Source organism: Perognathus longimembris, chromosome 10 (assembly GCF_023159225.1).
Source record: "Perognathus longimembris pacificus isolate PPM17 chromosome 10, ASM2315922v1, whole genome shotgun sequence".
Classification (NCBI taxonomy): domain Eukaryota; kingdom Metazoa; phylum Chordata; class Mammalia; order Rodentia; family Heteromyidae; genus Perognathus; species Perognathus longimembris.
In genome coordinates, this window is record NC_063170.1 from 67,822,194 (window position 1) to 67,836,114 (window position 13,921).

A 13,921-nucleotide genomic window follows, 5' to 3' on the forward strand; every position below is an offset into this window, starting at 1 on the left:
TTGAGTTTCCATCATCTCTTTTATCTAATTTGGAGGTCACAGTTTAGGCTTTTTCCATAAACTAGATTTTATTTCTTTTCCTTGATTTGTGTTTTGATTTTTAAAAAATAAAAGTCAGCTTTCTGTTGCTCTGACAAAATACCAACTTAAATACAAAGGCTTACTGTGGCTCACAGTTTGAGAAGTTGGTGTCCGTAGTTTACAGGCTCAAACTTAATTCTATAGTGACTTACTTCCTCCAAAGTAGCCCCTATTTCCTGTTGATTTCCTCCAGTTCTCAATACTGCTTCCACCTGGGGACCTGGGGATCAGGTTTTCAAACATGAGTAAACCTTTAGGGTACAATCTAGTCCCTAATCATAGCACCCTCTCAATTATGTCGATTAAAATACTTAAGTTTTTAAACTCTGATATACAGAAGAAAATTGGTTTTGTTGTCTTTTTAAAAAAAAGTTTAAGTAGCTGGCCTAGTTTTTAATCTCTTGTTCTCAACAATGTGCATCATTTTTTGGTAATTAAATGAGTACATCAATGATACTTCTGAAATGGCAGCTTCTGCTTTTTTTTTTCCTAGACCCGGGAGGATAGGAAGGTTGAAGCCATCATGCATGCTTTCGAAAATTTAGAAAAAAGAAAGAAACGGCGGGATCAGCCCTTGGAGCAGAGCAGTTCTGACATTGAAATTACTACCACCACCTCAGAGACTCCTACTGGAGAAGAGACAAAACCTGAGGCCCCCGAATCTGAAATTAGCAACCCTGTTTCAAACATTGCCACCCCAAGCACCCCTCAAACTATTGGTGTGAATACCCGGAGATCTTCTCAAGCAGCGGTAAGAAAAAGATTCTAGAATTTAGGCATCCTTATCTTTGCTAATGCCAGTTACCTACTTTTGAAATAGTTAAAATCAGGGATATGTGGCTTTGGTCTGTTAAAACACACTACTTAAAGCCATTTAAGGTTTTTATCAATAATTTGTGGGGTTCAGTCATATTTGATTGACTAGGCATCTTCAGACTAGCATAGAACTTTAGTATTGTTTCTGCCTAATAAACTGTTAGTGAAATTGTAGAAATCATTTAGTTTCTGACTTTGTGATAACTCTTGGGTTCAATCCATACTACCAACAAACAAATATCTTTTTTTTTTTTTTTTTGTCATGGTTCTTTGTATAGCCCTGTTATGTACCTGACCTTTCTTAGGATAGGCCATCTTTTTCTTCCCTTCCCAGACCATGAATCTAGCCTTAAGTTAAAATAGCTCACTATCTGGAAACGAAACACAAAGAATATTGTTCCCTACTAATAGCCCCAACATTAGGTAGCTATCTTTAGCTGACCTAGAAATAACCCAGATATTAATCAATAGCCTCATTAGCTGACTTAAATCTGTAATTTATCTTTATTCATTTTAAATGACTGGTTCTAATTTTTTTTTTTACCAGTAGGCATTCAGAATGTGTATGTAATATAGGTAAGAAACCTGATTGTAAACATTTAACCCTGATACTGTTACAGGATGTTGCTGCAGAAAAACCAGTCCCCAAACCACCTCCAGCAAAGCCTTCTAGGCCCCGACCGAAGAGTCGAATTTCTCGGTACCGGAGCAGTTCAGCCCAAAGACTAAAGCGCCAGAAGCAGGCCAGTGCACAACAGGCAGAATTATCACAAGCTGCATTGGAAGAAGGAGGAAATAATAGCTCAGTAACTCCTACTGAGGCTGGAAGTATAGAGAGTTCAGGAGAAAACAGACAGTTACCAGGCACTGACCCAACTGTGGTAACAATTACCGGATCCCATGTCAACCGTGCTGTAACTAAGTACCCAAAAACCAAAAAGGTAAGTCACAAATATATTTTTGTAAGTCTAGTCTGGCAAGGACAGTTTTAGCTAAAACAAGATGACTGCAGAAAATGTAATCTCTGTGTGTGGAGATTGAAAGTTTTAGATAAAATGTATTGGTTAAGACTTTGTCCATTATACTACTTTTTGTCATTGTTGTTGGGCAGAGCCTAAAGCACTGATAGCAAGAATTATTCCTCTGAGTGGGCATGGACAGGGTACAGGATGGTATGCTTGCGTTCTGAATGCCCAATTCATCCTCACTGCAGCTGCTTGTATCTGTCCTAGTTTCTAAATGAGGTTTGTCTTTGTGGTCTACAGTCCTGCCTCTGGCTGTTATATCTTCAGCATTAACTAACAGTCTCTTCTTTTTTTCTTTCTTTTAACCTTAGTATCTAGTTACAGAATGGTTGAATGACAAAGCAGAGAAGCAAGAGTGCCCTGTGGAGTGTCCTTTACGAATCACCACAGATCCAACTGTACTGGCCACAACCCTGAACATGTTACCGGGTCTTATTCATTCCCCGTTAATTTGCACCACCCCAAAACACTACATTCGCTTTGGCTCACCTTTTATGCCTGAGAGGCGTCGAAGGCCCCTTCTGCCTGATGGCGCATTCAGCTCCTGTAAGAAGGTATGTCTGTGTATATGTGTGGGTATCTGGGTTTGTTTGTTTGTTTGTTTGAGGTGGGGTTTTTTGTATTGTTTGTTCATTTGTTTTAACCTAGGGTGCCTATATATAGTTGTGATATCTAACCCGTTCTCTAGATACCTGTATGAGTTTATAATGAGTTAATCGCTCAACATGAACACTGGTACATCAGTAGCCAGTATGACCAAGGGGGGATGGTAAACTGAAGTTTCGGTGTTAAAATTTGTGAGTACTATCTGTTGTCTCTTCTGAGAACCCTTGAAGATACTGGGTGAGAGCACACAGCAGTTGCTGACCAAGTAGGAAGGGATATGTTTTGTGTATGCTCTTGTGATACTGGTTAACATGTCCATTGGTGACTATTGTGAGAGATTGGGCCCCTAGGTACTCTACCACTGTTGTATAAGTAAAACTTTGTAAAAATTGTTTTAAAGTAATTCAATTACTACTATCACTTGAAGATTAGAGGAAAGGCCCTACTGTAATTTGCATAATTCCTGTTTCTTGATCAGATGATAGAGAATATAGAACCTACTATTAAAAAAAATTCTCTGTCTCTCTCGTTCTCTCTGTCTCATTTAACCTCTTTTTAGTTATTTAGTGGTTTTGAATCCAGTGGCAGTAGTGTTTGTTGATGGTTTTTGGAATGTACTTTCTTAATTCCCAGAAGTCCTCAGTATTTTCCAAAGGTGTCCCTCAAGAGTAGATCACTTCTTAGGTCTATAATGTCCTTTCAGTGGTGTTAGAGTATAGCACACCCTTTCCTTTGGTCTTCCTTTGAGGTAGAGTTCTGTTCCCTGGAACATCCTTTTCTCTTATCCTCAGATCGGGATTCAGGCTGCCTTCCTCAGTGTCTGCCATTGCCCTCCTCCACTGGCATCACGTACATGAGGATGCTGCATGTAGATTATTTGATGTGATGAAGTCTCCAACTCCAGGCAGGTCTTCCCTGACTCCAACAAACTTAAAGCTTTTCTCTTTCCCCAAAGAACAGAAATCATTTCTTGGGGGTTTGGGAGGCATGAAAGGTGAGCCAAAGTGATACGGGCTATGGATGGGAGGAGGGCAACAGGAATATCTGTGTAAATGAAAGGCACTGCTGCTGCCTCAGCAGCATACAAAGCAAAGTCTTCTCTTACCTAACTAAGTATTTGAATTACTTGTTGGGTTTATTTGGGAAAACTCCCATGTGTTCAAATCTTTAAAGAAAGAGTTTATAGATAATGCAGAAATGTGAGTTACTTTCAGGTATCAGAAGTAAAACAATAAAAACTGTATTTATAAAACAAAATAGAATCAGGCACTGGTGGCTCCCACCTGTAATCCTAACTACTCAGGAAACTAAGATCTATGGGTCACAGTTTGAAGCCAATCCAGGCAGGAAAGCCCCTGAGACTCTCATCTCCAATTAATCACCAAAAAACTGGAAGTAGAGCTGTGACTCAAGTGGTAGAGCATTATCCTTGAGCAAAACAGCTCAGGGACGGAGCTCAGGCTCTGAAGTAGTGGCACCGAAAAAAAAAAAAAAAGATAAAAGAAAAATTGCACCAGTGGCTCACGCCTGTAATCCTAGCTACTCTAGAAGTGGAGATCTGAGGATCCTGGTTCCAAGCCAGCCCAGGCAATAAAGTTTATGAGATTCTTATAATCACAGAAAAGGCTGGAAGTGGCCCTGTGACTCAAGTGGTAGAATGCTAGTCTTGGAACAAAAGAACTCAAGGACAGCCCACAGTCCCAGAGTTCAAGCACCAGAACTGACAAAAAGAAAAAAATCTGCAAAGCCATTTTCGAAAGGCAATTTATCTCAGGAATGAAGAAACTGGGGGACTATCTTGTACCAAGTCACTTAGACTGACTAGATCTGAGAAAAAAACAAAAAACTTTGTGTGTTGAAAAAATTTTTATTTGGGGCTGGGAATATGGCCTAGTAGCAAGAGTGCTTGCCTTGTATACATGAAGCCCTGGGTTTGATTCCCCAGCACCACATGTGGCACTGTGGCTCAAGTGGCAGAGTGCTGGCCTTAAGCAAAAAGAAGCCAGGGACAGTGCTCAGGCCCCAAGTCCAAGCCCCAGGACTGGCAAAAAAAAGAAACACTGTATTTGATTTTTTTTTTTTTTTTAATAAATGAAAGTAGTTTCACTAGTATAGTGGTTCACATCTATAATCCCATCACTTGGGGTTTGAACTAGGATGAGCATTCATGACCAACCTGGACTACATAGTCCCTTCCTTGAAAAAAAGAAAAAGGAAGAAAAGAAAACTTAGTAATTTGAGAGATCTTGTCTCTAATATGGCATGCAAAACCGAAAATCTGTCTTCCTGCTATTGTTCGGGTCTTCGTTAAGAATCATCTTAAATACATGTTGAAAATTAGAAAGGATGTAGACTGGGGCTTTAGTCTAAAGGAAGAACAGGTTGAGAGATGGCAAAAAATATATGAAAGAAGCTTTTCTGTTTGACTGCTCATAGTAGTAGATTCTGAAGCATTTTATTGCGCCAGTAGAATTCTAGTCTTTGAGAAGGGGTGCCAATAATTTAGTATGTTTCTTGTTGTAACTATGAATTAACCTCTTAAAATGTTTTCTTGATAATTCTGGCGCTTAGTCATGAGCTTCTTGTTCCCATCTTGCTTTTCCAACTAGTGGAGATCTAGGAAAAACAAAAACATGTTTAGGGTTGTCACTTGAGGTTCCACAGAAAATCCATTCTTTGAACTCTTTTTACCTGGTTTTGGTTTAGGACTTCTATCTGTAGTTTGTCTTCGTTATCTCCATTGGCAACAGAAATCCCATTTAACTCAAGTCCCTATTCTCCATATATATCTGAACACTTTATTTAGTCTGTTTCAGTACTAGACTTTGCAAGTAGTAGACAAGCACTGTTACCACTGAACTATATAGATGCTCAGCCCTCATCTTTATACGCTTAAGTATTTTATGTATGTCATGATTGGTCTTGATATACTGAACTTCCTTATTATTTCAATTAAATCTTAATATTCGTAAGTTTGGATCTTTTTTTTTTTTTTCCTTTGTCAGTACTCAGGTTCTCCTGCTTGCTAGACAAGTGCTCTACCACCTAAGTCATGTCCCTAGCCCTGGACCTCAGTTCTTTATACTTTAATCTCTGTTTTAGTATTTGTTGAAAACAAATCCCGAATGTGCTATGTAACATTTATATGAGCAGAATAAATAAATTACATCTTTCAGCTAGAAATTAACATCAGTTTTTTCCTGGGTGGGAATGCGGAACAGTTAATTTTAGGTCAATTAGAAAAGATTTGCCCACTTCAAGGTGTAAGGATATTTCCATTACGCAACCAAATTCTGAAAACCCCTCAAAGTATATGTTAGACAAATAAATAGAGCAGGATAAGGTGCTCTCCATAGAACTAAACAATATGATATTCCTACTAATAGGTCATTGGTCTGTCTCTAATTAAAGGATAGAGGACTCATAAATTAAAATCAATATAAGACAAATTTAAGTTTTATCTGTACATTTGTTTATATAAATTTATAAAGGAAATTTTATTAATATCCCTGAAATGTCAAAATTGAGTCATAGTTTCCAAAAACAATTTCATGGTTTTGTCTTTTTTTAGATTTTTCTTTCAACACTTAATTTAGAACAGAAGCATATATAAACAGCCATGAAGCCGATCAGTCATGTGTTCCGGTGTTTTGTATGTGTAATGCAGTCTCCTAGGCACATATCTTAGAAGCACTGTGCTTTGCACTGATATTTTGGTAAATACACTGAAGGGTTATTAATCTGTGAGTCTTTAAACCGACCACTAATAGCTAAAAGTAAACTGCAGATTTGCTGTGCTTCTAGTACTGTGCTGTCAGCTTCCATTACATTATCTCACTTTGTCTTCAGGACAGCTTCATGCAGTTGAGATTATTGGCCATAGTTTGTAGGTTCAGAAGCTTTGCTTCAGAAAGGTTTTATTACTTGCCCAGACTGAGACACCTCGTAATGTAGTAGAGCCATGTTTCAATCCAGCTTTTTGGATTCTAAAAGCTGTATTACTCTCTTAATGTTTTGCATAATGGTACCCTTCCAGTCATTTTCATCCATCCATGAGCCTCCCAAAACATCCCTCTTCATGTTAAGGGGTGACTCAAGGAGTAGAGCACGACTTAATCAGACCTAATAAGTATAAAACTCCAAGATCCCCAGAGTTCAAAACCCCTCTCTACCTCCAAGCCATCAATAAATACATGAAACCAAAACTTTTCACTTAAATACTGTTTCAGAGAAGGGAGAACTGCTGTCATAATTTTAGTAACTAAGTCTATGCATAAGTTGAACAGATGATCAGGACAAGAGGGTTTTAAATTATTTTATAGGAGTTATTGGAAGCTCTTAGATGCAAAAATACATTCATGTTACCTTTTCTGAAAATGATTCCTAGTCGGGCCCCATCCCAGGCACTGCAAAATAAATCACTATGGTGCTGATAGTTCACACCTGTAATCCTTGCTACTCAGGAGGCTGAGATCTGAGGATCATGGTTCAAAGCCAGCCCTTGGCAGGAAAGTCCTTGAGACTCTTATCTCCAATTAACCACCAGAAAACTAGAAGTAGTGCTGTGGCTCAAGTGGTAGAGCTCTAGCCTTGAGCTGAAGAACTCAGGGACAGTACCCACAACCTACCAAAAAGAAAAAGAAAAAAATGATTCCTGAAATGTTATTAAATTCTGCAACCAGACAACCAGGCTTTTGATTATGCCCATTATATTTATAACCTTAAAACCAACTGTGGGGCTAGGAATATGCTTGCCTCATATGCATGAAACCCTGGGTTCGATTCCTCAGCACCACATATATAGAAAACGGCCAGAAGTGGCGCTTTGACTCAAGTGGCAGAGTGCTAGCCTTGAGCAAAAAGAAGCCAGGGACAGTGCTAAGGCCTTTAGTTCAAGCCCCAGGACTGGCAAAAAAAAACAAAACAAAAAACCTGTGGCAATGTCTTATTGCTGCAGTGCCCCTTTTCTGGTTTGATGTTCCTGTTTTGTAGTCATTAGCTACAGAATGTAAATTCTTTGGTGGTTGTATCCATTTGACAATGGGTATATATGTATATATATATATATGCATATACATATATATGTATATGTATGTATTTGTGTTTGTATGTATAATAGTTTTTGTTGGAGGAAATCTTGGCGACCTCAAGTTGTCATTTGCTTTGAGAAGAAATACTATGTCTGTTTAACAACATTTAACATTTTCAGCATTTTGTCTTTCTAGGCCTAATTTTTCCCATCTATGAAATTAATGTTTGAACAAGATGGCCTCAAAGGTCTCTTCCTAGCTCTAATGATCTATGCTTCTGACACTTCATCTTTATATCAGTGTTCTGTATTGGAGACAGTTCCTTTTCTGTCTTGGCTTTTCAGAGACCTGGTCATATATTAGAATATTATTGTGATTCAAATGACCCTTGATACTCTTTTTCTAATGTACCCATTCATTCTTGTCTCTTCCCATTTATATATTCTTTTTTAATTTGACAGGCCATAATGACATTAACATGATTTTTCTTGGTAAAATTACCCTGAATTGCCTCCTGAGTTTCGAAGAGAGAAAAAACTCTCCTAGGATTGCTTTCTTTGGTGAAGAAAATTACTTACCTGTAATACATGTTCTCTAGAGATGTCAACTTATAATAATTCAGCTTTACTCTTCCCATTTTGGGGAGGGCTTAACTCAGAAATTGATGTTTATCAAAATTCGATCTGTCTTATGTCAGGGCAGGAGAGCCACAGAATGGTGTGCAACCTACAACTGTGTATCTTAAGAGAACACAATTACAGGTAAGAAATTTCCTCCACAGGATGCATCATTTTACTATCATAAGTTTTGTAGACTTACAAGCTCACATAAATTTGTATCTCATCAATTTAGATTTCAGTATTCACTACCAAAAATTATAACTGATTACTTAGGTCTTTTTGGTTTTTATTTTGTTTTGATTTCTGCAAAGGGTCATTGTGATTTGCATTATTCATGCATAATTTAATCAAGCTTCTTGATAGGGGAAAGAAGTTCGTATTATATTCCACCTGAGAGTAAATTATAATCTTTTGTTATCTATAGTGAAGAGCTATTTTTTACTCCCATCCAATATCTTCTGTGAATCTTTTACTACTTCTGACATCCCCAGCAGAGGACAAATCTTAAAGAGGTCTTTATCTTTCTTGTTAGGGACATTTACTTACTAGTTTTATTGTATATGACCAGTCTCTCAAATAAATGCTAAAATTTTCTTCTTTACTTCTTCCTGTTTATCTTTTCCTAACCAGTATGAAAGTTAAATCATAATCTTTTTTGTTTTGTTTTGGTGTTTTTTATTGAGGTCTCAGTATGTGTGATCCTGACTTTTTCAGGACTCTGCCTGGTAGAAGGAATTGATGAGGCGATGTTTTAATGTGTTGAAATACAACCCTTGACCGTGGCCCTGAATGAATGTGTTGGATTGCATTTCTCACCAGTCGTTGTGTATTGAATGACCTGGTTGGTGCTTTTTTAAAATAGGTATACTAAATAGTTTGAAATGGTCATTGATAATTCTCTGGGGCTTTTTCCCCCCATTATAGCGCTGGATAAAGCAAGCCTTGGAAGAAGGGATGACTCAAACATCATCTGTACCCCAAGAGAGTAGAACTCCGCACCTATACCAAAGTAATGAGAATAGTAATTCTTCTAGTATCTGTAAAGACAATGCAGGTATGTATCTAAACCCCTTCTAATACATGAGCAACACTGTTTTGAGGACCTCATTTTAAAAATTCAGTGTTGGTACTCTAATATGAAAAAGCAGTAGTGTGTTCTCTAAGTAGTTCTACTTTCCATCTATCTTTACAGAGGAAGAGAAAGATCTCAAGTCAGGGATCAGTTTTCCCAGGACGACAAGAAGGAACTAGACAGTGTACAGATAACAACAGAAATGGTTATTTAAAAGGTTAGATATGTTTAAAGTAGTAAGTTTAGGAAATCTGTATTCACATTTATAAGTGGGGTTAAGAGAAAGTCGTGGACTATTAATATTCAGCAAAGCATTAAGATTTGTAAGTTGACAGGTCACCAGTGGCTCATACCTACAGTCCTAGCAACTCAGGAGGCTGAGGTCTGAGGATCATGGTTCAAAGCCAACCTGGGCAAGAAAGTCTATGAGATTCTTGATCTCCACTTAACTACCAGAAAAAAAGGAAGTGGCACTGTAGCTCAAGTGGTAGAGTGCAAGTGCTGGCCTTGAGCTGAAGAGCTCAGGGACCAGAGTCCAGGTCTCATGACCGACCAAAAAAAAGAGAGAGAGAGAAAAGATTTCTAAGTGGTTTTATGAGGCGGCTCCTGATTACAAGGACTGAAAGTAAATGAAATAAATGAGAAATCATTACTAATAGATGGTTTTCTAGAAAACCTTGTCCCAGCTCCAAATCTAATTTAAAATCCTTACTCTTGACTCACATCTAGAATTCTCACTCCTCAGAAGGCTGAGATTAAAGGTTCATAATTCCAAGCCGGTCAAGGCAGGAATGTCTGAAAGATCTTACCTCCAAAATCACCTATAGAAAGCTGGTATGGAGACATCATTCAGGTGATGAAGTACTAGCCAAATATATGTGAGTTGAGCAAACCATAAGGTCCTAAGTTCAAGTCCAAGACTAGGCCAAAAAAAAAAATTAAAGTCCTCATGAATTTTTAAAGCAGATGACTATTAAAAAATCTCCTGATCTATTCACTTAAATGGTGACCCGAAGGGTTTCTAATTGATACCATTTCTTTCAAAACTAGGGCCTCTGTGTAGTCCAGGCTTGCCTGAATCACGATACTTCTGCCTCTCAGCCTCTTGAATGCTGAGATTTACAAATGTACTGTGCCACACTGCTGATACCATCTTAATTTATTTGGGGAAAGCATTTTTTACCAGTGTTTTCCCTTTCAATATTAGCTTTGAAAAAGCACTTGCTTTTTAGCAAGTAGTAAGAGTAAGTTTGGGAGGTGGGCATGCTGTGATTTCTATATGTTTATTTATAAATCAGCTTTCTAAATACTAAAACAAAACAAAAATTTTAATAAGACGTTGAAGCTCATACATGACTACAACTATCATGCTACTACCTCAGATATTCATAAAAACCACTTCACTGTATTTGTTAACTTGCTCAGTAATTATAAACTTAAATTTAGGAAACTTTTCTAGTAACATCTGCTTTATATTAAAGCTCTGCTTTTGTTCTGATAACATTTTTCTCTTTTCTGAAGATTTTATTTGGTGAAATAGTGTGCTACCACTTTTTAAATTATTAACTTAGTTTCTCTTTCTAGATTGGATTATGTTCTATAAGTTCATGTGCATCTACACCCCTAGGATAATAAAATCCAGTGAAACAATTTGTTTAAAATACTCTGCTTATCAAAGATGAAAGAGATTGGGCTGGGGATATAGCCTAGTGGCAAGAGTGCCTGCCTCGGATACACGAGGCCCTAGGTTCGATTCCCCAGCACCACATATACAGAAAACGGCCAGAAGCAGCGCTGTGGCTCAAGTGGCAGAGTGCTAGCCTTGAGCGGGAAGAAGCCAGGGACAGTGCTCAGGCCCTGAGTCCAAGGCCCAGGACTGGCCAAAAAAAAAAAAAAAAGATGAAAGAGATAGAGTTCGTCAAGATCAACATAGTCAGGTGCCTGTGGCTCACACCTCTAATTCTAGGTACTCAAGAGGCTGAGATCTGAGGATTGCAGTTCAAAGCCAACATGGGCAGGAAAGTCCTTAACATTCTTAATCTCCAATTATCCACCAGAAAACCAGAAATGACACTGTAGCTCGAAGTGTTAGAGCTCTGGCCTTGAGCAGAAGAGCTCAAAGACAGCAGCCAGGCACTGAGTTCAAGCCCCATAACCAACAAAAAAAAAAAAAAAAAAAGAGGAGAAGAAGAAGACAAACATAAATCCAGGCCACTCTTGTGGCTCACATGAGTAGTCCTAACTATGCAGGAGGGTGAGATCTGAGGAATATGGCTCAAAGCCAGCCCAAGTAGAAAAATCCCAAGATACTTCATCTCCAGTTATTCAGCCAAAAACCTGGATTGGAGGAATACCAAAAGTTGAACCCAGCTATGAACCAGCAAAATCCAGTCAAGAACCCTGATACTGTCATACACACACACAAATATAGAACAAAAGCAATCCTGTACTGAGGGGCTGGGAATATGGCTTAGTGGCAAGAGTGCTTGCCTCATATACATGAAGCCCTGGGTTCGATTCCTCACTGCCACATATATAGAAAACGGCCAGAAGTGGCACTGTGGCTCAAGTGGCAGAGTGCTAGCCTTGAGCAAAAAGAAGCCAGGGACAGTGCTCAGGCCCTGAGTCCAAGGCCAGGAATGGCAAAAAAAAAAAAGGAAAAGAAAAAGTAATCCCGTACTGGGGACATAGTGAAAGACTCCTTGCCTGATATGTACAAAGGCCTGACTTCATCCCTAGTACCACAAAGAAGGAAAAAAGAAAAGAAAAAGAAATGCTTTCTTGGCAAGGGTGCCTCACACCTATAATCCTAGCTACTCAGGAAGCTGAGATCTCAGGATCTCAGCCAGCCCAAGCAGGAAAGTCTGTGAGACTCTTACCCTAGTTAACCACCACAAAACTAGAAGTGGAGCTGAGCTGTAGTAGAGTACTAACCTTGAGCCAAGAGCTCAGGGACACTGCCTGGGCCCCAAGTACTAGCCCACCAACAACAACCGAAAAAAAAGAATGAAGTATTTGGGACAAATTGCCATCAATACTATCAATTCACAGGTAACTTCTAAAGTGTAGTTGGAATGGGTTTGCTGATTGGACTTTTTATATGTCTTTCTTCCATGTAGGTGGTATATAGTCATGATTGGAGAAGAGACATTTTATAGTGTTTCATGTCTAGGGAAAGTACCTTTGTTACTACATGCCCTTATTGGAATGGAATTGAAATAGTCACGAACTAAATTGAGCTTCTGCACTAGTCTATCAAGCAATGAGAAACATTCACAGGATACACTTGCCCTTAAGTATCAACATAAACACAAGGGTGACATTTAATGAACAAATTAAGTAGTAATCAGATGAGTGACTTATATTGGTGAGAGATAGTATAAATCCTGAGGAATTATTTTGTTAATTTTCTGTTGTTTTTTTCAAGAATACCAAGGAGATAATAATCTCCAACAGTTGTTACAGTAGAAAAAAATCAGAGGGCTGGGAATATGGCCTGCTGGTAAAGTGCTTGCCTCATATATATGAAGCCCTGGATTCAGTTCCTCAGCACCACATATTTAAAAAAGGCCAGAAGTGGCACTGTGGCTCAAGTGGTAGAGTGCTAGCTAGCCTTGAGCAAAAAGAAGCCAGGGACAGTGCTTAGGCCCTGAGTTCAAGCACCAGGACTGGCAAAAAATAAATAAATAAATGAATGAATGAATGAGACCTTAATTTGTGTACCCACTCTACCATTTACTAACTATATGATATTAAGATATCTAAGTTTCACTTGTAAAATGAGAGCAATATTTGCTTTATTATGTCAATAAGACTTAACAGTGTGTTCAATACACACTAAAAGTGCTCAGTAAAATATCAGGCCCATAATAGAAGAGTATTCTGTCATGTATGAGTACTAATCTAATGAGTATAATCATAGCTACACAGAAGGTAAAAATCTGAGGAATATGGTTCAAAGCCAACCTGAGCAGGAAAATCAAATTATCTCCAATTAACCAGCAAAAGGATCGCAGTGGAGGTGTGGTTCAAGTGTTAGAGTGCTAGTCTTGAGTGGAAATCTAAGGGACCGCATATATGCCCTGAGTTCAAGCCCAAGTGTTTGGACATAAACAAAAGAAGTATGAATACTAGCAATAATAAAGAATCTAAATTTCTAGTCAGGGAACATACATCCCAGCACTTTAGAAGCTAACACCAGAGGATCTCAAATTTGAGGCCAGCCTATTCTGTAACAAAAAAAAAGTGAATAAAAATATTTTCAATTCCTAATTGTATAGAAATAAAGAGGTCAATACCTTTGAAGTAGAGAATGGACATAGGTTCATTTTCATTATTTGTAGATAATATGCACATATCCCTAGGAGCACCTCAAAAAATAAACTGGTATAATTAGAATTGTTATTACCAATAGTTAAATGACATCACTAGATAGCAGGTGAATATACAAAGCCCAGAGTTCAATTCCCAGTATTGTCACCACCACCCCCCCAAAAAAATGAATGAATGAATTAGATCTTTTGTCAAAGCAAATTGTAGATCCATTGAATTTATTAGTCTACTTTTATTCATATGGGGTTTTTTTTGCAGTTGTGGGAATTAAATCCAGTGTCTCAAGCTTATTAGGTTATTGCTCTACCACTTCAGTCAAACCAATCCTTTTTTGTTGTT

At 38.2% G+C, this 13,921-nt stretch overlaps 1 protein-coding gene across 17 annotated transcripts in view; it reads left to right on the forward strand.

Moving 5' to 3' along the window:
- Positions 1-13,921, forward strand: part of Setd5 (SET domain containing 5) — a 76,810-nt gene that overhangs the window by 39,119 nt on the left and 23,770 nt on the right. For all 17 annotated transcript variants that reach the window (XR_007212396.1, XM_048356213.1, XM_048356223.1 and 14 more), the window contains 4 exons: positions 575-832; positions 1,518-1,838; positions 2,234-2,476; positions 9,103-9,232. Coding sequence is in view for 16 of the 17 variants with exons in the window: in XM_048356213.1 (XP_048212170.1) it covers positions 575-832; positions 1,518-1,838; positions 2,234-2,476; positions 9,103-9,232 (952 nt within the window). In the remaining variant the exon portion in view is untranslated. The remainder of the gene's footprint in view (positions 1-574; positions 833-1,517; positions 1,839-2,233; positions 2,477-9,102; positions 9,233-13,921) is intronic.